The 21,393-nt window shown below is 48.3% G+C and overlaps 1 protein-coding gene across 3 annotated transcripts in view; it reads left to right on the plus strand.

Annotated features, from left to right (window-relative positions):
* The first annotated feature begins 279 nt into the window (after nucleotides 1-279).
* Nucleotides 280-21,393, plus strand: part of TBXAS1 (thromboxane A synthase 1) — a 157,718-nt gene continuing 136,604 nt past the window's right edge. For all 3 annotated transcript variants that reach the window (XM_069461447.1, XM_069461449.1, XM_069461448.1), the window contains exon 1: nucleotides 280-490. In XM_069461447.1, coding sequence (XP_069317548.1) covers nucleotides 402-490 — 89 coding nt within the window. In that variant the 5' untranslated portion in view covers nucleotides 280-401. The remainder of the gene's footprint in view (nucleotides 491-21,393) is intronic.

Below are 21,393 nucleotides of genomic sequence, written 5' to 3' on the forward strand. Positions count from 1 at the left end.
GATATTGGTGCACATGTTGGAGGAGAGTCCTTCTCTGAGGGCTACTCGTCAGAGTAGACGTCTGCGGCTGCAACCATTTTGTTTCTCAGCAGCCGCGGGGGTCAGTCTGCTGTGGCTTCCCTGGGAAGCTAACATAAATGTTTATTGACAGTACAGTCATCAAGAAAATAAAGTTGCTGATTCATTGCCTTACCCTGAAACCCTTTGTTTTGCCCTCCTCTTCCTTCCTCTTTATAAGGAGACACTCTGAGAAAGAGCACATTTGGGGGACCCACTTGGTGTGATGTTTTCTTGGTGGCCTGTTCCTTCTTCCACCTGCAGATCGCCGTTCCCGTGACGGCGGTGGGGGCAGCCTCCCTCTTTCAGCTGGAGGATCCCCGCTCTGGGGTCTCAGAGGAACAATGCAAGCCTTGGGGTCTCTAAAATTGGAAATGAGTGTCCCCATGGTGACGGTGGCCCTGTCAGTGATGTTCTTGGCCCTCCTAAAATGGTGAGTGCAGCCAGCCCTGGGACTGTGACATTGTCAGCAATGGCAGCCCTGGAGCCTTGCTGGTGCCAGGGTGGGGTATGTGGGTGTGTGTTTTTCTTCTTTTCCAATCTAGAGGGAGTTGAGTATTAACACAGCTTCAGAATTAAAAGCAAACAGCCAGGTTAATCTTTTGCTAAAATGCATGAGATTGAAGTGTCAGGAAAGGCTGGTGATTCAGTGACTGAGAACGCTACACATAATTAAGTTTGAAAGAGATGGAAAAAGAAACAAATTGGAAAGGCATTAGGTTTGGGTAGAAGTATTTCCTCATGCCCCGTCATATCTTCTCACCTCGTTTTTCTAAAATCCTCTCCCTTTGTTGGATTTACAGTGAACTCAGCCTTTTGGTTCATATTACATTAAAAACCACACGAGACGTAGGAACTGTTTGGCAAATGCGGGCTACTTTGCCAGAAGTCCTTGACAGGGATTTCTGTGAGTTTAAGGACAAAGTGGGAGACTTGATTTCCTAATTTTCGAACATTTGAAAGAAGGGAACGGATTCTGATGGATGGAGTGCTTGCAGCTCCCATAAAGTTCGAGACCGTGAAAGAGCCTCAGATTTGAACTCCGAGTCGCTCTCCTGTGGGTTTGTTAATTCAACAGCAGATTTCCCTAAGCCTAACTCTGGGGTGTCTATAGACGGAGGCCTCACACTGTGTTACGTGTATGCACATTCACCCTGTCGGTCAAACTTATTAGAGTTACTCACTCAATCAAAAGCACCTGGATTTTGATGGCTCCGATTTTTGAGGGCAAAGTGGAAAAAATAATGCAGAACTAGAGTTGGAACGGAATTTTAATTTATGTTTTCAGTGGTAATAAAGCCTCCTCTAGATTAATAACTGGGAAAGCACTTTGAAAAGCATCAAGCATTATGCAAATGTGAGGTATTATTCTTTTGGAATTTGCATAGCTGAAAGTGGAATTCATGTTTGATGTTCTGTGATGATGAAATTACTCCTTGGAAATTGGCTCTGAAACCCAGCCTCAGTCCCAGTACTGTTTTGCTTTTTAACTGGTTTAATTATGTTTTGGACTTTTCTCAGTGTAGCTTACCTTGCATTGAAACTAGGCACGTGCAAAGCCAGGAGCAAATGGTAGCCCCCTGCCCCCAGCCCCAACAATCCATCTCGACGTGTTTCTGTGCTCAGTGAAGCCCAAAGCACAGTGTCAGAGATGCAGATGGTGCTTAATAGATGTCGGCTGCTATAATTAACTATCATCCATGTAACCTAAAAGAAGAGGAAAATAAGTCTTTAGTGGTTTAGGTTTATTTTTAATTTCTTACTAATATGCATATTAATATTAATCTCATCAATAGCTATGCTCTGTGGTTCTCAAAGTATATCCTTTTGTACACTTTTGTTCCTGTCTTTGTTGTGTCTGAACTCCCAGCTCAGTGCCTGACACACAGTACGGGCTCAGTTACTGTTTGATGAGTGAATGGGCAGCAACGTGGCACCATTGAGCAAGGTGGCTGTGCGTTTGCCTCTATTCTCGCAGCCTTATTAATAACCTGGTTCGAAGACGCAGAGATTAAGGCAGAGGCATGGAGCAGAGCCGGTAAATAGGAAGTGAGGGCTGGCTTCCACTTGGTATTGCAAAAATATGTATTGCCCTGTTGACGTGTGGGTGGTCCCGGTGCAAGGTCAGGGAGCAGCAGGTCTGGATCGGGTGCCCCAGGTGGGCAGACACGGAGGTTCTGGAGTTGAGCTCAGTGACTGCAGGGGACGATGTGGGAGGGGAAGAGGCAGCAGGAGAGGGTGGCTGTGGCCATGGCCGGGGCTCTGGTGCTTGTGGGTCCAGCCCTTGCTCCGGCACCAAGGGAAGCTTCCTTGGGCTTGAGACCCTTCTCTTCCAGACGAGGTTCTAGGCAGCCTCGAGCAGCAGACACGGCGTGAATGAGGCGAGGCCTCCCTCCCACTCCATTCTCCTGAGAGGACACGGGCTGGGGAGAGAGGGCTGCCTTTCCTCCAGCGAGAGGACTCGCAGGCAAGGAGAGCCGGAGGTGTGGAGACGCTCACGGCCATCTTGTCCCTGAGGAACGCGGTGGCGGGTGGAGCGGTCTAAACACTGGGGCACATCCGCCCTTCAAGACTTACACCTGCCGTTGGGCCAGGAGCGCGGGCAGTGGAGCGCCTGAATCTGAGGAGGTGCAATCGCAGGGGACACAAGCGATGCTTCTAGTCCCCTCGACCAGCCTGTGAGTGCCGTAAGGGCAAGGGCAAGGCTGCCTATGTTGTGACAATTCCGGAAACTTCTGTCCGTGGCACAGATGCTCTACTAGCCTTTGGTCGAAGGGAGTCAAGTTAAGAAGTCCTCACCTGCCAGCCCGGCATCTAGGCTTCTCCCTCGGGCTCCTGCTCCTTCAGTGGCCCCACAGCCCCTCTGTCCCCGGCTTCCTGCTCTGGGGTCGTACTGAACCGTCCGCAGCGCTGCAATGGTCACGTTGCTGCCTGCGTGTGGCCTCCGCCTCCCCCCATCGCCGCCCAGGCGCATCTCCTCGGGGAACGGCCCCTGTTTCTGCAGCCGCCGCCAAGCCCTTCTCAGTGCCGCTTTCCCAGCAGCTCTCTCGTCCCGTCTTTTTTTCTCACAATGCCTGGCACACAGTTGGCATCTAATAAATGCCGTCTGGAGGCTAATTCCAGCCTCCAGTCTCCGCCTGGTGTTTTCTTGCTCTGGTCCTTCTCTCGGCCTTCACAGTTCCGCACAAACCTTAGTTCTCTCGCCCACATGACCCGCCCCTTCCCGGAAAGCCCGTGGTGGTTTCCGGTCGTGCCAACTTGCGCCCGCCTTCCGGATTGCTGCAGCGGCCCTGGTCTTGTGTCCTAGCTCCCCTGCTAGAGCAGATGCCGTGGCACGGACTTAATAGACACTTCTTGATTATTAAATGTACGCATGGATGTGGACAGAAGACCGAAAAGTTAATTTCATTTAAAAAGAGACTGTTTTAAACTAGGTGGAGTACATAGTATATTTTGATAGTTTTCCCGAAACTGCTTTTGACACCGCTTTCCGAGGACGACGATCAGATCGCCGGGCCTGTGGCTGAGCAGCGCGCCCGGGGCTTCAGGGAGCGGGGCTCCCCCGACCCTTCCCCGGCGGGAGACGGAGCTGGGCGCCCACCGTGTTGGCTAGGAGTACATGAAGCCCGTGCTAAGGTGATTAACACACCAGATAAAACATTCAAAAAACTCGTTTTCCTATATAAAATGGTTAGAAATTCTGACTTCTGGAAGAGATTTGACGTACAAGAAGTTGTACCGGTTGAATGTTGCTTGAGGCAACCGTAAGCATTCGCGTATTTAATCTTTGAAGCGACACCTGAGAACTGGCAGATGGATTCCTGTGGGAGGAGAAGGTTTCTTTCTTCTTAAGAGTGTAAGGGAAGAGCCCAAACATTAATAGTGGGTTTCTTTCTGGCGTGGGGATACGGGTGATTTTGTTTTCTATTTTTAGTCTTTCTGCATCTTTCATATTTCTTTAATGAGTGTGAATACTTAGCAAAAAAGATAAATTTTACCAAGAAGGATGGGAAATGGCTCCTTTCCGGCAGTGAAGCGGAAAGCAGTTTCGTGCTCTGGGCGTGGAGGTTTCGGGACCGTGGTGTCACCGTGTCGTCCAGTGGAGTCGGGCGCGGGGGAGTGGAGTGGCGTAGCGGGCACCCGCGGCCGAGGGCGTGGTGGGGAAGGGGCTCCGCGGTGGGAGCGGGTGCACGTGCCGGCGCGGCGAAGGCCGCACGTCTCGGGGAGGTGGACGCGCTTTTACTGTCGAGCTGCGTTTAAGGCTCGGTACCAAGACCCACAGGTCTAAATCAGTTCCACATTGAAAATAGGAATTCAGAGTTAGTAGTGTGCTAAGTCTCTTTTCAACAGCAGTTTCAATAAAATGTGATTGGTGATTATTAAGACTTAAGACTATCACAGATTGTTAAGATTTAAGTCCACCACTATACCAGGAATTTGCTTTCTCAGGGAGCTTGCTTTACACGTGAGAGAACTGGATTCTAATTGTAGACCCACATCTATTCCCAGACCATATCTATTTATTTATTCATTCCGTTTTTTGGTTTTTTTGAGATGAGGTCTTGCTGTGTTACTCAGTCTGGTCTCGAACTCCTGGCCTCAAGTGATCCTCTTGCCCCAGCCTCCCAAGCAGCTGGAACTACAGGCGCGTACCTCTGTGCCTGGCTCCAGACCATATTTAAAAGGAACCATTGGGATGGAATATGGGAGCCAAGATGGGAAACCTTGAGCTTGTCAGAGCAACAAGCCATTTAGTCAAGCTCTGCCAAAGGCATCCAGGCTCTGTATTGTGGGTATTGCAGAAAGAAGATCAATTTGCCACCATTTCCCAAGTTCTATTCTTAAAGGTATTTGGGAAATTAAGTCTAAGTGGGCCCCTTCTTGAAGACTTATAAGTCTACAGCACATCAAAGGCCTTGAAAGGTTCTTCAGTAAAGAAACCTGTTTAACTTTTTTTAGTGCAGTGTTTCTCAAGTGTGCTTGGCACAGTACCACTGTGCACAGCTGTGGAGGGAAGGGCAACCAAGACCCGCTGGAACAGTCCCCTGCAGAGGGTGGTTGGATGCCTTGGTGGTCGGGCAGGGGCACAGCCTGGTGGACGTGGAGGGGTTGCTAAGCAAAGAAAGAAAACGTTCAAACCACCCCCTGGCAAGCTCCGAGGTTGCAGGGGTTGATGTCTGGTTTACTTCAGGGCACAGAAGGTATGGAGTCTAGAGGACAAAAGTAGGGCCAATGTGTAGGGCTGGCTCCAGTTCAACATCAGAGAAAATGAATAACCGTAGCTGTCCGGCCAGGTGGCAGGGATGCTGCCTTGGGCAGTTGTGAGTGTCCCTCACTATCCATCAGAGATGCTATAAAAGCACTTGCTGTGTGGTGTGGGCAGTTGGCGCAGAAGGCACTTGAGTGCCTTTGAGGTCTGGACTTGATGATGTCTATGTTTGTTTATGCTCCTGCAGGGGCAGGTCTGTGCTGACCCTAACTGACTCATTGGGTCTCGCTCTGTCACCCAGGCTGGAGTGCAGTGGTGTCATCATAGCTGACAGCAACCTGAAGCTCCTGGGCTCAAGTGGATCCTCCTGCCTCAGCCTCCTGGGTAGCTGTGACTACAGGTGCACACCACCACGCCCAGCTAATATTTTTTAGTTTTTGTAAAGATTGGATCTCACTATTGCCCATGCTAGTCTTGAACTCCTGGCCTCAAATGATCCTCCCACATGGGAGTACAGGTGTGAACCACCACACCAGCCTTTTTTTTTTTTTTTTTTTAAGACAGGGTCTCGCTCTGTTGCCCAGGCTGGATGGGCACAGTGGCCCCATCATGCTGCTCCTCCTTTTGCCTGGGCCCCCCAACCATGCTCAGCGGCAGCTCCTAGGGCCGAGAGGGTGTCCTAGGTGCCTGGAAATACTCTCAGGAAGTGGGTTTTAGGGGCCTCATTGTAGTTTCACCCATGACTCTTGTTTCTCCCCTCCCAACCCCAGCTCCGTGGTGTTTCAGGGTCACCAGCCGGTCAGACTTGACTTTGGAAAGCAAGACCTGGGCTGGGTCTTGAAATGCAGGGAAGAATTGACCTGGCAGAGGAGAGGAGTGAGAAAATTTCAGGTGGCGAAGTATCAAAGGCAACATTAGAGTTTGCAACACTGGGTGGAACAAAACATTAAAAGTGTGGATAATGGACACAGTTTAGAAATACATTTTAAAGCCGTGGATCATTTCCAGTGCCCCTGAGCATCTAGAGGAGGATGCACGCTATTTCCCTTTCTTTGATTTTTGTATTTTTGTCTAGGGTATGATGGGTACTTCGATTTAATAACTCAGTGATGAGCTTGGAGATAAAATTGAGGCTGCTTATGAAAATTAGGTCTGTGCTTCCTCGAGGACCATTTCCACAGAATATTATTTTTTGTTTTCTCTCTTTTAAATAGTTATACACAATCTCCCTATCCTTCTCCTCACTTTATTGATTTTCCAGAACGAGAGTACGAGGTGTGACTATAAAGTAACGTGACTGATTATTTCAGCATACACACCAGAACTTATACAGCCAAATGAATTTTATGACCTTCAGAGGCATTTTCCTGATAGGCTGAACCCTTATTGCAGATATGCCACTATCAGAAAACACATTCTTAGCACTTTTCTGCGGAAATGGTGCCTGGTGCCTAGATGCAGTCTTTTGAAAGCCCCCTCAAGGCAACAAATCTTTGTTGAGGATAGATTAATTTTTTAAAACACAGCCCCAATTTTGCCAAATAGGTGATTAAACTGGGTAATATTATTTGCAATCCGAAACAAAATGTGATTATAAAACAATAAGACTTGCAGTTGTTGTTCACTCAGGAGGTGTATGAACCAGTTCTGGAAGCCTGGGCTTTGTGTTGAAGGGTCATGCTCATTGGGCATAGCAGTTGGTTTTGGTTTTGTTTTGTTTTTTTAGAGAAAACAATAGCAATAGTCTTAATATTTATCGTCATATCTTCTCTTATCTAGTAAGGAATTCAGGCTTCTGGTAGTTTCTATTTTTTGGGCAGAATGAAAGAAGACTCTCATTTGTTGTCTAAACAAAGCAAACCATCAGATTTATGTTTGCGCAGGACTGAGCTGCTTGCACACAGGCTTGGCGCCGTTTTTCCTGGGAGGAAATGGCTCTCCCAGAACTAAAGCTATTGAATAAGCCCCACCCCTACCCCTAAATGCCATAATAACAATAAACCTAATAGGCTTTCATTTGCCATTGAAGGTCAGCACCACCTCTTTAGGAACCTCAGTAGCTTTATAGGGACTTGTTTCTGTTTGCAGGAATAATGTGCATCGGGACATGGGGACGAGACTTTGGGGAGAAAGGGACGGGGGCATATGCTAACACTGTTGTTGATTGGTGTTTCAATTATTAAGAGCCACCTTCTTCGTGGTTTTCCAGAAACAGGTGACGCAGCACAGCTTCCTGGCGGATGGGGTGGGGGGCACTGTTAGCTGATCGGGGACTTTGCCTGGAGCCCTGGGCTTTCTCCGTTGTCCTCAGCCCCAGCTCTCAGTGCAGAGTCTGGTGCTGGGCCCCACTGTGGGGCTGTCCTAAACCTCCCACTTGTCCTCGAAAAGGTGCGCTTCTTAGGTGTTGCCTCAGCAGACAGTCAATTGCTCGTAACAGTCCCAGTAAGAGGGCAGCCTCTTTTTCCCCCGTGAAAGGTATCTAGAAAAATGGTGTCAGAGATGGTCTGAAAGCCAGGCCTTACAAATAGTGGTTTCCCCCAAAGCTCTGTTTCTATGCACGGCACTTAGTTTCTGTGCACTGCACAGAAATGCCCTGGGAAGAGCCAGTGCCACGCACCAAAACCAGCAACTGCCTCCAATTCTGATCAGAAAGGTGCCTAATCCTCCCAGTGCTCCCCTCGTGCCTGCACGCAACATGCATGTTCCCTCCACACCACACAGCACGGTCCCTGCTGCCTGAATGTCCTCTTCTCTCTGTTTAACTAAATCCTACCCATCCTTCAAAATCCTGTCCAAATGTCACCCTTCCGCAAAGGTTCCCTCAACCTGGCCAGCCTCTGCCTCCCTGGGGTTCTCTTCCTGTCTCTGTGGCTATCTTGGCACCTACTACATTATTTTGTTGCTTATGCATGTGTCAGGTTTTCCTGACCTGACTGTAAGCTCCTAAGGGCAGGGCCTGAATCTTAAGCCAGTGAGTGCCTTGCACATAGTACCTGCTCAATAAATGTTAATGACCATGAGTGTGCCTTCGGTAATTGAAATAGCAGCACTGTTTCTAAATGATCACTGTTATGATGTGTGTGTGTGTGTGTGTGTGTGTGTGCGTGCAGGGGAGGGCAGGATCAGTCTCCTTCCGACTTGCTCACTAGTGGTACCGTGTTCTTGGCACCTGGCAGAATGCCTTGCATGTGGCTTATTGAAAGAGTAAATAAATTACTTCTTGGATCATGCACCCATCGAATGTGGAAGATTTCCTAGCTATGTTCTAGTTCTACCTCATTGATGTGCTGTGGCTAACATTCCCGTGAATTCAGATAGATAAAGTAATTGTCACACGTTAGAAATTGAAAGCAAGACTGCAGAAGAAGGGGATGCGATGGAAAGCAGGACCCAGCCATTTAGAAGATGTGGAGCATTGGGGGTGCATAGAGCACTTGGGGGATGAGAGGGGTGTCCTGGCACCAGCGTGGGGGAATAGGAGGCATCCAACCCCCAGCAGAGACGCATCAGAGAACAGACACTTCCTCCTGAACTGTCCTATTGAACACAAATCCCCACAGTTTAAAGCAATGATATCTAAACTCTTCCCCAACATCTACTGCTTATGTTATTTTCCCCATAGGCCCCATGTTCTCTTGTTCCAACAACAATGTATATTTAAGTGATGATTGATTGATTTTCCCATTTTAATTATTCAAAGACACGCTGATTGGGAAGCTCTGCCAATGAGAACAGTGATCAATGAGATAAGCATTAGTGTACCAAGTTATAATTCTACTCCAAAGCAAAGAAACTTGACATTTTAGTTAACTTACACCACCACCTTACTGTCAATAAATACACAATTTACATTAGGCTCTTCAAAACGTTGAAAATGTCTCATGGACCCTCTTCCTACCTGCACAAATCAATAGGCTTCTGGGGACCCCAGGCTGTAGAGCATTGAGAAGGGAGTGTAGTCAGTTGTACATTTAGGGGTTTTTAACTCTGTTTGTACAGGAAGAGCAACCAAAACTGGCAGCATCATCTCATGATGCAGGGGCTGCTGAGGAGGTCATTGGGAAGTTCCCAGGAGAAGCCAGGCCTTTACAGTTTAGGGACAGACACACTATTCCCCTGGGTGACCTTGGGCAGGTCACATACGGCTCGCTTTCCACCTAGCCACGCAGGCCAGCTCTCTGGGAATCTCTTTCCTGTCTCTCTCCCGGAGGAGTCGACCAATCCACAGTCTGGCGGGGCTTGTCTCTTGGGTGTTCCTTGAATTGTCCCTTCCCCTTTCTCTCTGCGCTGCTACTGCTGCAGCTGAGGACTTCACAAGCATCTGGGCTGCAAATAGCCTCCCCACTGGTCTCGCTGCCTCCTGTTTCATGCTCTTCAAATTTATCCTTCGACTGCAGCCACAGTGACCCACCAGGCGCTCGCTGCTCACTGCTCCAATGGGCAAACCCATCCCTGCTTCTCCGTTCCCCCCCCCCAAGGAGTCTTCCTGGACTGTCTCCCGAGGTGCTGCCAGACCTGGTCCTGTCCCCTCTGCAGGTTCAGCTGCCCTGGCACGCCAGGCTCTCCACCACCCATTTCCTGCTCCCCATTCAGGTGAGAACTTCTCTGGGAGGCTCTTCTGCATCCCTGGGCTCTTGTCCCACTGCACCTGGCACCTTCTCCCGCTCTTGCCACTTACCTGGCTCCCCACGAGCAGGGCTGGTTCTTACTCAGCTGCAGCCTGAATCCTAGCATCGTGCCTGGGGCACTCGGTACACTTCCATCCGGCGATAGGCCATTCCATTAGTTGTCGAACCAAATTGAATTAAAAGAGATTGTCTATAGGATTCTGTGTGGCGTGTGCTTGGCGTCTGTAGACACCCGGGACACGTCAGTTGTTCTTTGCTGCTAAGAACATTATCACAGAGAATTTCCATCCCTTTCTGGCTGCAACCAGCTACCACCCCCACTTGTTATGTGATAAAATTCCATTGAATTGAACTTGGGATCTTAATTAAAGATGCTGTCTTTATACTTCAGGCTAGACTGGGCTGCGGGTTGAAGTTCATCTCTGCGCTATTTATGAGGGAAAGGATTGCTACACAAAACTAGAGTGCAAAGGTGACAGCTCAACCCATTTAGGGAAATAAACTGCTCTCCAGCACGTCAGCAGCTCACTGTTTCATCAGCACTGCCCTTGAAGGCCCACTAAAAACACTCCGCTCCTGGCCGCCTCGCCACACTTTCTATAATGACCCAGAGCTTGGGCTGCGGAATCAGATCTGGGTTCAAATTCTGGCTGGCCTTGTGACCTTATGCAAGCAATGTCGTATCCATGTATCAGTTTCCTGGTGGGTAAAACAGGGGTGACAATAGCACCTACCTCACAGCGTGTCGGGAGGATGACCTGAGAAAGGACAGGGCACAGGCACAGTCAGTGTTCAGCAGATGTCAGCTCTTAGTGTTATCCGACAACTGCAGTAATCGTGTAGGTGCTGGGCAGAGAGACCTTGGTGTGTATTTATTTCCTTATTAATTAATTAATTAATTAATTTTTTGTGACAGAGTCTCACTCTGTTGCCCGGGCTAGAGTGCTGTGGTGTCAGCCTACCTCACAGCAACCTCAAACTCCTGGGCTCAAGCAATCCTCCTGCCTCAGCCTCCCTAGAAGCTGGGACTACAGGCATGCGCCACCATGCCCAGCTAATTTGTTCTATATATTTTTAGTTGTCCAGCTAGTTTCTTTCTCTTTTTAGTAGAGACGGGGGTCTCACTCTTGCTCAGGCTGGTCTCAAACTCCTGAGCTCAAACGATCCGCCCGCCTTGGCCTCCCAGAGTGCTAGGATTACAGGCATGAGCCACCACACCCAGCCTTTATTTCCTAAAAAGGAAACATCATTTGATTGCTCCCAAGGCCCCCTCACCACTTTTTGGTAAAGTAGGGATGGCCTTCCTTTCCCTGTCTCCTTGAAAGAGAGCATGAGCACCTCATGAACGGTAAACCTTACACCAACATATATTGCTGTTAGGCTATTGATGGCAACTGTTTACCTCTTCGTTATAGGTGTTTAAAAATTAAAGAAAATCTATTTCTTGAAAAGTGCTCCATAAATCAGGCTTTAAACTCAATTTGCTTTCCAGAAATTTTTCAAATTTTCCAATGACAAAATTTACGTTTATCCTCTGATTTGAGCAGTAAGAGCACGATCCTGTTTTTCACTTGGTCTTCATTTCATTGCTTGACACTTGCCTTGGCCTTGGGCTTGAGAACTTGAAGTGTAAATGATGCATAGCAACTCAGTAAATAATTCCTGCTGAGGCTTGCTCTACTCCCTCTCAACAGACCAGATATTCTGTTTCCTGCTCACTCTGGTCCAAGCCCTTACCTTCGTCATCTTTAGTGACCTCACTGCAAATGTTTCTTTGCAGTTTCTATTCTCTCCCATTATAAAACAAGCAAGTAAGACAGTCAACCAACCAGCCAACCAACTAACCAGTTAAGTCACTAACCACCTTTCCTTTGACTTTACATTCTGCCCCAGCCACCACTCCGCCATCCTTCCCTTCCCAGCCTTGGCTTGAAAGAGAACCACACATGTGTCCACTTTCTCATCTCCCATTTGCCCTCGGCCCTGCAATGGGCTCCTGCCTCATTCTCCACTGACACAGCTCTCCCCAAGGCTCCCAGCAAGTCCCTGGGTCCTAAACCAAGTTAACAGTTTCCAATTCTTCTCTTACTTGGTGCTTTGCAATATTCGACTCTGTTAATGTTTTGTATATGTCATGGCCATCAGCTGTGTAGGAGTAGAAAAAAGATTGAGTATTATTGATTATAATCCAATGGCCCTGTTTTACAGATGCAGATATAAAGCTCTGGAGAAGTAAAATGAATTGACCTGTATTAGTCAGATCTTGCTGCAATAAGGCTGTGTAACAAACTACCCCAAATTCATTGGCAAACAACAATGTATATTTTTTTCATGGTGGTCTGTAGGTTCAGGCTGAGGGTGGAGTTCATTTCTGCTCCACATGTTTGTAATGAGGCCCAGGGTGAAGAGGAAGTTGGGGGAAGCACTACTCCTGACGGATCATGGGGATATAAGAAATGCAAGAAGAAACAGCAGTGTTTCTTGAGGCCTCAGCCTGCAAATGGTTTAAGGCCACTTCTGCCCACAATCCATTGGCTAAGTAAGCCATGTGCCCAAGCCTAATGTTAACGGGCTGGGGAAGAAGACTCCATGCACTGCAGTGGGAGGCACTGCAAAGTCAGGTGGCAAAGGGCACTGATGCAGAATTTTGATGCAGGTCTGGCATGAAGAATTGGGAGCAATGATTCAATCTACCACACACTCAAAGATCACACATCTGGACTCTGATCTTTGGCAAAGCAGAAAGAGGCCATGAGCAACAAGATAAGATAAAACCATAACAAAAAATAAAAACAAACAAATGAACAAAAAACTTAAAGCTGATGGACATTTGGATTTTTTTTTTTCCCAAGATACAAGGTCTTTCTCTGTTGCCCCACCTGGAGTGCAGTGGCACGATCATAGCTCACTGCAGCCCTGGACTCCTGGACTCAAGCAATCCTGCCGCAGCTTCCCAAGTAGCTGACATCACAGGCATGAGCTGCCCCACTTGGCTAACATTTGGATTTTTATTGTAAATGAAAACAATGATGGAGAATTTGCAAGGTGAGACACTGACATGGCAGGTCACAATGGGTCTTGGCTATGGTGTGCTGCCCTAGCACCAAGAGTGCTGAAGCAGAGTCCGGAGCTTAGTGTAGAGGCTCAAGTTGGACCTGGACTGAGCCTGCGGACTTATCCCGGAATTTCTAGCCAAACGGAGTTAGGGGCTGGCTGAAGATGCAGCCAGAGCACAGTTTAGGAAGAGCAAATAATTGATTCAGGGGATGAGAGGGGTCCTAAGATTTCAGTTCCAGCCTGGAAAAGCAGGACTTGGGGAAGGCATGTCTGACGTCCAGAAGACCATAGGAAACCTGACTGCAGAAAGCATGGACTGTTTGTTCGCTGTGCCCTGATATACAGCAACCAGGGGACACCCCTGCAGATTGTGAGCTGTATTGCTTAGGACAAATTCATTGTTCTGCACTGGGCAGTAAATTTACAGATGTTGTTATCCAAGAAAGGGCTATGGCTGAAAACATAAATAGCTCCAGAATGGTTTTAAATATTCTCATGGGTGCTAGAACCCTTCTGGGTTAGTAAGGGAAAGAATGTCTATCTCTTGCCCTTCCGGAAACCACTCCTTGGGCTGGCTAGTGGCTGTCAGAAGCAAGGGTGTATCCCAGCATCACGGGTATGACACATGGTGAATTTAACTTGGGTTTTCAAAGATGAAAGGAACTCTTGTCTCACTTCCACGCCTCTCCTTGTCATACTCGCTCACACTCCTCTAGGAAGTTGCTGAGGAATCTGAGCAGGGAGTTTCTCTTGCAATCCAGTGTCAGCCACAAAATTTCACTTCCTTTTCTTCCCATTAAAAGGGTGTGCCAACTGAAAGAACTAAAACATAGATTCGTATAACAACAATAAATAGCAAAAACAAAACAGAAAAACACAGCACAACATTCAGAGTGAGCCAGGAAAAAAAATGTTTTTTGAATTAGTATCTTCTTTTATTAGGGTCGGTTTCTTTCCGTCTCACATCCTCTGTGTCCCTAGGGTGGTGACAGGGACCCCTTTCCACTGACAGACACATGCAGGTTATTCCCTTGGGGTCTTTTCCAGGGGCGCTGCCAGGTGTCAGGGTCTTTGTGCGGGGTTGAGTGGCGTCTTCCCCAAATTTACGTCCCCCAGAACCTTAGAATGTGACCTTATTTGGAAATAGGGTCTTTGGAGATGTAATCAAGTGAAGATGAGGTTGGACGGGATTAGGGTGGTTGCTAATCCGATGACTGGTGGTGTCCTTAGACAAAGAGGGAAAGTCGGACACAGAGAGGCAGGGAGGGAAGGTGGCACGAAGGTACAGTCAGATGGGAGAGCACCGTGTGATGACGGAGCAGAATGGAGGATGCGTCTCCAAGCCAGGAACACCAAGATTGCCAGCAACTGCCAGAAGCTAGATTGAGGCAAGGGGGGATCCTCCCTAGGGTCCTTAGTGCCCTCAGAGGGAGCATGTCCCTGCTGTCACCTTTATTTCAGACTTCCTCCCCCCAGAATTGGGAGAGAATAAGTTTTAGTTGTGTTAAGCTCCTCAGGTGTGGTCATTTGTTAGAGTAGCCCTAGGAAGCGAGTCCAGTTTCTTCACCCTCTTTGGTCTTGCTGGGTCAGGACAGAGAAGCCCGAGGCCTGGCCACTGACCCAGGGCCAGTCCCTGTGGCCAGTCTCTACGTCTCAGTTTCCCCATCTGTATAATGGATAGAACAAGGATGTTGGTGGAGATTACAGGGTACGATGTTTATCACGTGTTTTGTAATTTTGTTTTATGGGTCAGCACAATGCCTGCCCCACAGCAAGTGCTTAGGAAATGTTAGCTACTACCAACCATACCGTTTTCTGAAGTCTTTAAATCCATTTTTATCCATCCCAGTTTGAAGTTTTCCTGATTTTCCTTTTCCAGTGAAAGCAAATTTTATCCTATTTATTCTCCCAGAGATGTACAAATGGCATGGGGGACAGTGCCTGACACAGAGTAGGCACTAACTCCGTCTTTATGGGATGAAGAATGGGAGAACTATGTGTTGTTTCAGTATCTCATGAAAGGAGGAAATAGCTTACAGATGTCATGAGGCTTAGTAACCAGCTTGGAAAACCCAAGGTGAAACTTAGGAAGAAGGACGGGATTTCATGAAGTTTGTTCACACTGGGGCATAGATAGCCACTCTCCAAGATGGCCCCAAATGCTCCCTGCCCTGGTGTTCACACCCCTGCCTTGTTCCCTCTCCCCTTGTACCAGGGGCAGTTGGTATAACCAACAGAATACAGGAGAGGCGATGGGGTATCACTTCCAAGATCAGGTTATTAGCAAGTGAGGCTTCCATCTTGGGCGCCCACGCTCTCTTGCACTGCTGCCTTGGGGGAGTCAGCTGCCAGGTGAGTAGCCCTTTGGAGAGGCAGAGCCTGCCCACAGCTACATGACTGAGCATGGGAGCAGCTCCCCAGCTTGACCATAACTTTCTGGAAGACCCTGAGCCAAAACCACCCAGCTAATCTGGTCCCAGATTCCTGACCCCCAGAAACTGTGAGATGATAAATGTTTGTTGTTTTAAGTCACTTAGGCTTGGGGGTGATTTGTTACACAGCAGTGGGTCATTAATACAGGTGAAGAGCCAGGACTAGGACGAGGGACTGTAATAACAGAAGGGGTTATAAGGTGCAGGGCAGGCAAGGGGCCAAACCCAGCAGGGTGGGCCCTGGGGAGGGGCCAGAAGGGGACCTGTGGGTCCGAGGCTGTGGCTCTGGTCTGGAGCCGAGGGGGGTGAGAGCCAGAATCAACCACATTGCTGAGTCCTGAGCACTGAGACTCGGTGACCTCAGACTGGAGCTATGGCCTTTTGACCTTGTCTTATACAATTTCCAGTTGGACCCACAGTTGATCATTGTAGCTAAGAGGTGATCAAAGTCGAATGGGTAAACTTGCTAAGAATTAAGTCAAGGCAAATATCTGGGATTACAAACATGATGCCATGGATTATAAATATTGTTTGAAACACAATATTCTTTTGTTACTTTTAGTTGCCCAAGCTCTTTAGCTGTCTGTCAAGCTGGGAATCAGAATTGGGTTTCCCAGGCCTTTCCCAGGCTGTTGGGCAGGTCACAGTGCAATAGAAAGACAGAAATATTGGCTGGGTTTATGAAGACATAACTTCAAATCCAATTGGCAACTGTTCTTTGAATGCCTACTCAGCTAGATACAGAAGGACTTAGAATCATTCCACACCTTCGCTACAAGAACCCAACACCCCCGTGCACCAGCCTTGGCTACTCAGAGATATCTAAATTCAATTGGCCAAAGAAACCCTCTACTCTGCGCTGGCCAGGTCTTTACATTTATCTGATCTTATTTGGAGTCTTGGATCCCTGCTGACTTAGAGACTAATCTGATCAATTGATTTGAACCCTGGGGATAATGGAGTCCTGTAAAATGTCATCTGCCTCTTCACTGGGTCCTCAGAATCCTTAACCCATAAAAGCGAATAAAATGGGGCTTTCCATGGCTCTGTCTTACAGTCAGGTTGGATTCCAGCCAATTTGCTGCTCTACAAATGCAAAATGAAATACAGTAGGGCCTGGGAGTGAAGAGCATGGACTCTAGAGGCAGCCCACTTGAGTTTGAATCTCAGCTCTGCTACTTACTAGCTGTGTGACGCTGGGCCACTTACTTAACCTCTCTGCATCTCAGTTTTCCCATCCACAAAATGCAGATGATAATAACAGCACGTCCCACACAGAGCATGGGGAGGAATAAATGAGTTCATCTGTGGGAAGCACTTAGAATAGCTCCTGGCCCACGGGAAACATTCTGTAACTGTTCCCTTTTGTTACGCAGGACGCAGAGGCAGGAGCAGTCAGAGCTGCCCTCTCTGGGCTCTAATTCAATTGTGTGTTGGGGTTCACCCGAGGCAGATGTCCCTCTCTCACAAAAACGTCTCAAGGGTTCTTTAAGGACTTCATAAAAACAAAGGATTAACTGCAGATGACTAAGCCCACACGATGGAAACAGAATCAGGTACAGTAAATAATGAACTTAGGCAGGATTATGTGCCTGCAAACAATGCTCTGTGCTCCCCCGCTCTCCGTTGGCAGCCTGCTCTCCGTTGGCAGCCCTCCTCGGTAGGGATTGATGGACCTGCTGAGAGGCTGAGGAAAATGTCTCTGTGTGCCCAGGGCAGTCTGAGTGGGCCCTTAGAGGAGGTGGCCCTTGAGCAAGAGCCGAAGACTGACCAGGGCTGTCAGGTGGACATGCCAAAGAGAGGAGAGTGGGCTGGGACCTGGTGAGGGAAGCAGGTACCAGGGTGCAATGTTTAAGGAAGCCCTTGTTCTCAGGGTCGTGTAAGAGCAGGGCTGGCACTTGGACAGTCCCAAGACTGAGGGCTTCCTTAAATTTTGTGTCCTAGATGCCTCACTTGCTTCATCTGAGTCCTGGCCCTGGAGAAGGGTCTGGGCAAAAGCCAGGAAGGGTGAAACAACTAGGAACATGCAAGTCACACAAGATTGCCAGAGCCTAAAGCGGGGCAGAGACCACTTACAGCGTGCCTGGGAGTCACGTTGGGGCCAGATCATCAAAGGCCCCATGTGCCAAATAAAGGAGTTTAGTGCTTGATCTAAAAATGACAAGGAGCCGGTGATGAATTCTGAACAGGGCACAACATGGTCAGATTTGTACACTAGCAGATTCTTCTGGCACTAGTGTGAAGGGCTGAGTGGCGGATGAGGGGAGACACTGGAGGCTGGGGGGTCCATTCAGGACTCTATTGAAGGGTCCATACCCAAGGGAGAGACAATGATGGCCTGAAACAGGGCAGTGTCGGTCGGGGGTAAAGGCGAAGAACTCACTCAAGAGAAGTTTTGGAAGCAGCACTGACCATACTTGGTGATTGATTACAGATGAAGATTAAAGGAAAGAGCCAAAGATGGCACTGAGGTTTCTAACTGGTGATGGATTTAGAAGCCATGGGGTTACTAGACAAGATAAGAAGTATGTGGAAGGCAGTTAGTTATCTCGGCTGCCCCAAGTCCAAGGGAAAGCCTGGTTGCCACATTTGTTTTCATCGGATAAGCTCTCTGAGGCTGGGCCGTGTCTTACTCAGGCATCCTTTTGTATGGTGTCCACACTCTGTGTCACTGAACTGAATTAAGCAGCTGTCACCCCTCCCCATTCTGCTAATTAGCTCCTAAGTGGCCATGGGTGCTGCTATGATTTGAATGTTGGAATTTAATCCCCGATGTGGCTGTGTTGAGAGTTGGGCCTTTAAGAGATGACGGGGTCCTGAAGGCTCTGCCCTCAGGAATGGCCTCTGCAGAGAGTCCCCACCCGCAGGAAGGCACTTGCCAGATGTAGCCCCTCGACCTTGGGCAACTCAGCCTCCGTAACAGAAAGAAATTCCTTTTCTTTATAAATTATCCAGTTTCAGGTATTCTGTTATAAGAACAGAAAAAGAACGAGGACAGGTGTCAATGCCCTTTTAAAGATGGCTGTGCAGCCGGGCTCTGACCAAGACAGCAACGTGCCCAACCTTCCACCTGCACACGCAGGACCCGGCTGAGGCTCTGACTTGGCCAGATGGTCTTGCACCAGGGCCTGCAGTGGGACTGGGTGCCAGGCTAGGGGCACGGGCTGGCCTGTGGCTCTGGGAGGCGGAGGTAGGGGTGAGGAGGAAGGCAAGAGGGGGCTCGAGCTGCCTAGTGAGGAGGGCTTCATGAAGGAGAATTTGGGATCAGAAAGTCAGCTGGGGAGAGGCCAGAGGGCGGCAGCTTCTGAGCTGCTGCCCAGAAAGGCTAACTCAGCAGTGCTGGGGGGAACACAGGGTGTCCCAGAAGACAATCTGGAACAGAAGGAAGTGCTAAGGCCACAGGGTAACATTTGGCACCATAGCCTGGGACTCACTTCCTCTCTGACCCAGGCAACAGCACGCTGACCTTGTGGTCAACTAAAGCCCCCAGATCCTTTTCTATAAACTGTAGTGAAGCCAGGTCTTGCCCTTCCTGAACTTGAGAAGGTTGGAAAATACCTGCTCTGTTTGCAATTCTCCCCATTTTCATAAAAATAAAGCAAGTAAAAAAGGGAGTCTGAGTTCTTTGAAGCGTTAATTAAAGGCACCACAGTTTCCTTATTTAACTGAGAGTTGCTACCTCATCTGGGATTATTAGCAAAGCAAGAGAGCCTTTGTTGTGCTTGACAAAGTGGTTAATTCAGACTCTAGGTGAATTTTGGCTTTCTCAACATCTTTTGATGTGCTAAGATCCCCCAATGAGGACAACATCATCAATTACTTAAACAAACCATTACCCTGAGAGCACAATTATCAGCGAGGCCCAGTCTGCTAACTGGCAGACAGAGATAGACATGAACTTGGGGTTGTGGCTTCAACCCTTACTTGTTCTACAAGGCGAGGCACAAGAGTCCTTTCAAATGTTTTGTGGTGATGCTCCTGCTGAGCTGGGGTGACAGTTATTTTTCTACCTCTACAAAATGCAGCCGGGGTGACTTGTGTCTCCAAGAACCTGCCTGTGACTGTTGACGTGGCATTCTCGTGGGCAGACCACAGAACTCAGCTCGGGAGGAACGTGAGAGATGAGTTCTTGGCAGCAACCGTCCTACTTCAGGGCCAAATCCTCCAGCTCCTGGAGCAGGCGGGACGAGGCAGAGGCTGTTTCTGTGGCCCGTGGGACACTCCATCTGGGCTCACTGTCCCCTGACACAGAAGGAATTCAAGGCCAGATACAAGAGGCAGCCTTTTACATTTGAAAATATATGAACATACAAGCTTACAGTCAAATCTATTTTTATTTAGACATTTAACTAAGCCATTACTCTTTTCTTTTCCTCTCAACCCTAGAAAAGAGTTTCTGGGGGAAAGTTTTATGCTGCGTGTATATATGTCATTGGCTTTTCTGCTGGAAGATGGAGGAACTCGGCCTAGTTAAATTCCGTCATATAACCAATACTTAAAACAAAACCACCACTGAAGTATTTCGTACACGTCAGCCACTCCAGTGGTCTTATGACATAATTCCATTGCTTTGTTCTATTTTTACAATGGAAACCTAGGTTGCGTGTGGATCCGTATTGTGAAACCACTGTTTGCTGTCATCATTCTTTTCCTTTAATTCTCGCTGGGACGAAAGGGCAAGACACTCTCCACGGATACCGGGAAAGGCTGGGCTGGATTTTCTTGGAGTGAGATGGGCATTTTACAGCACACCTGAGAAAGTAGAACACACTCCGTCTTAAGGCAGTTTCTGTGCAGTGCTTCCTCCCACACGTGAACCCCCAATGCCCTCTCTTCCCTGTGGCCCCCGGGTGAGCCGTCCCTTCCTTCGTCATCATGTGGCTCTTGTTTATTGTGCCAGCTGTGACATCCCTGTTTTCAGTTTAGTGATTTTCTGGGGATTGGTCCTTCTTGGAGGGCCCTGTTTTGTTTTTTTTTTTAAACTAGCTTTGGTTGGAAATAATAACCATAGCGACCATTTACCACTTTTTTTTAGCCTCAATAAATATCCAACAGTTGGACAGAAGAGCGGTCAAAATAGGAAGCATATATTAATATTTCACTAGCCTCTGACAGGTGATGCTTCCTGGCTGCAAGGATCGTAATGTAAATGCTTAATTAACTGTAATTAGCCTGTGAATGTCTGTGTGGTCCACGAGGCTGTAAGTTAAGTGCTGTGGAGTGGGGGTATGTCAGTTGTGGTCTCTGCAGCATCCGGGCACCCGGCACCCAGCACCTGGCGCCATGCTTGGTGTGCAGGAGACGTGCAGTGAACACCTGCCCACCCAATGATTCTCTTCATTTGTATCATGTTGATTAACATTAGCCTCAAAAGTGATAAAGGACTTTACTTCTAGGACGTGTCCCCTTCCTGAAGGTAAACTACTATCACAGTTGGGAATAAATCCAATGTCAAATGCCAACCAGCTCTCTTTAGTTCTAGGAAACTAAATAAAGGACAGTAAGATTCATTTGATCTAATTCTCCACTTGTGCTCTGAGAAAGGACTGGGATTTCCTTCGTCATTCCCTGGCCATGGTGTTAAACTGTCAGCTGAGCAACCTAGACCAACCACATTTCAACTGTGGCCTCCTCCCCACAGCAGCGGCACCAGCCAGCTCTGTCCACACAGGGAGCCCAGGCCAACTCACAGTCCCTGCGCCGGACACTTCTCCTTTCCAGGCACGCTCCAAAATAAAATCAGGATTCATGAACAGTGGAAGTTGATGTGGTAGCTGAATAATGGCCCCCAAAGATGCCCACGTGCTAGTCCCTGGAGCCTGTGAATGCCACTTCATAGAACAAAATCGATTTTGAAGATGTGGCTGAGTTAAGGAACTTGAGAAAGGGAGAGCATTCCGGATTATTTGGGTGGGCCCTAAATATAATTGTGAGGGTCCTTATAAAAGAAACGCAGGAGCAGTGGGAGTGTGAAAAGATGACTAGAAGCGAAGGTTCGACTGTTGTGGCT

The sequence above is a fragment of the Eulemur rufifrons genome, chromosome 29 (genome assembly GCF_041146395.1).
Source record: "Eulemur rufifrons isolate Redbay chromosome 29, OSU_ERuf_1, whole genome shotgun sequence".
NCBI lineage: Eukaryota > Metazoa > Chordata > Mammalia > Primates > Lemuridae > Eulemur > Eulemur rufifrons.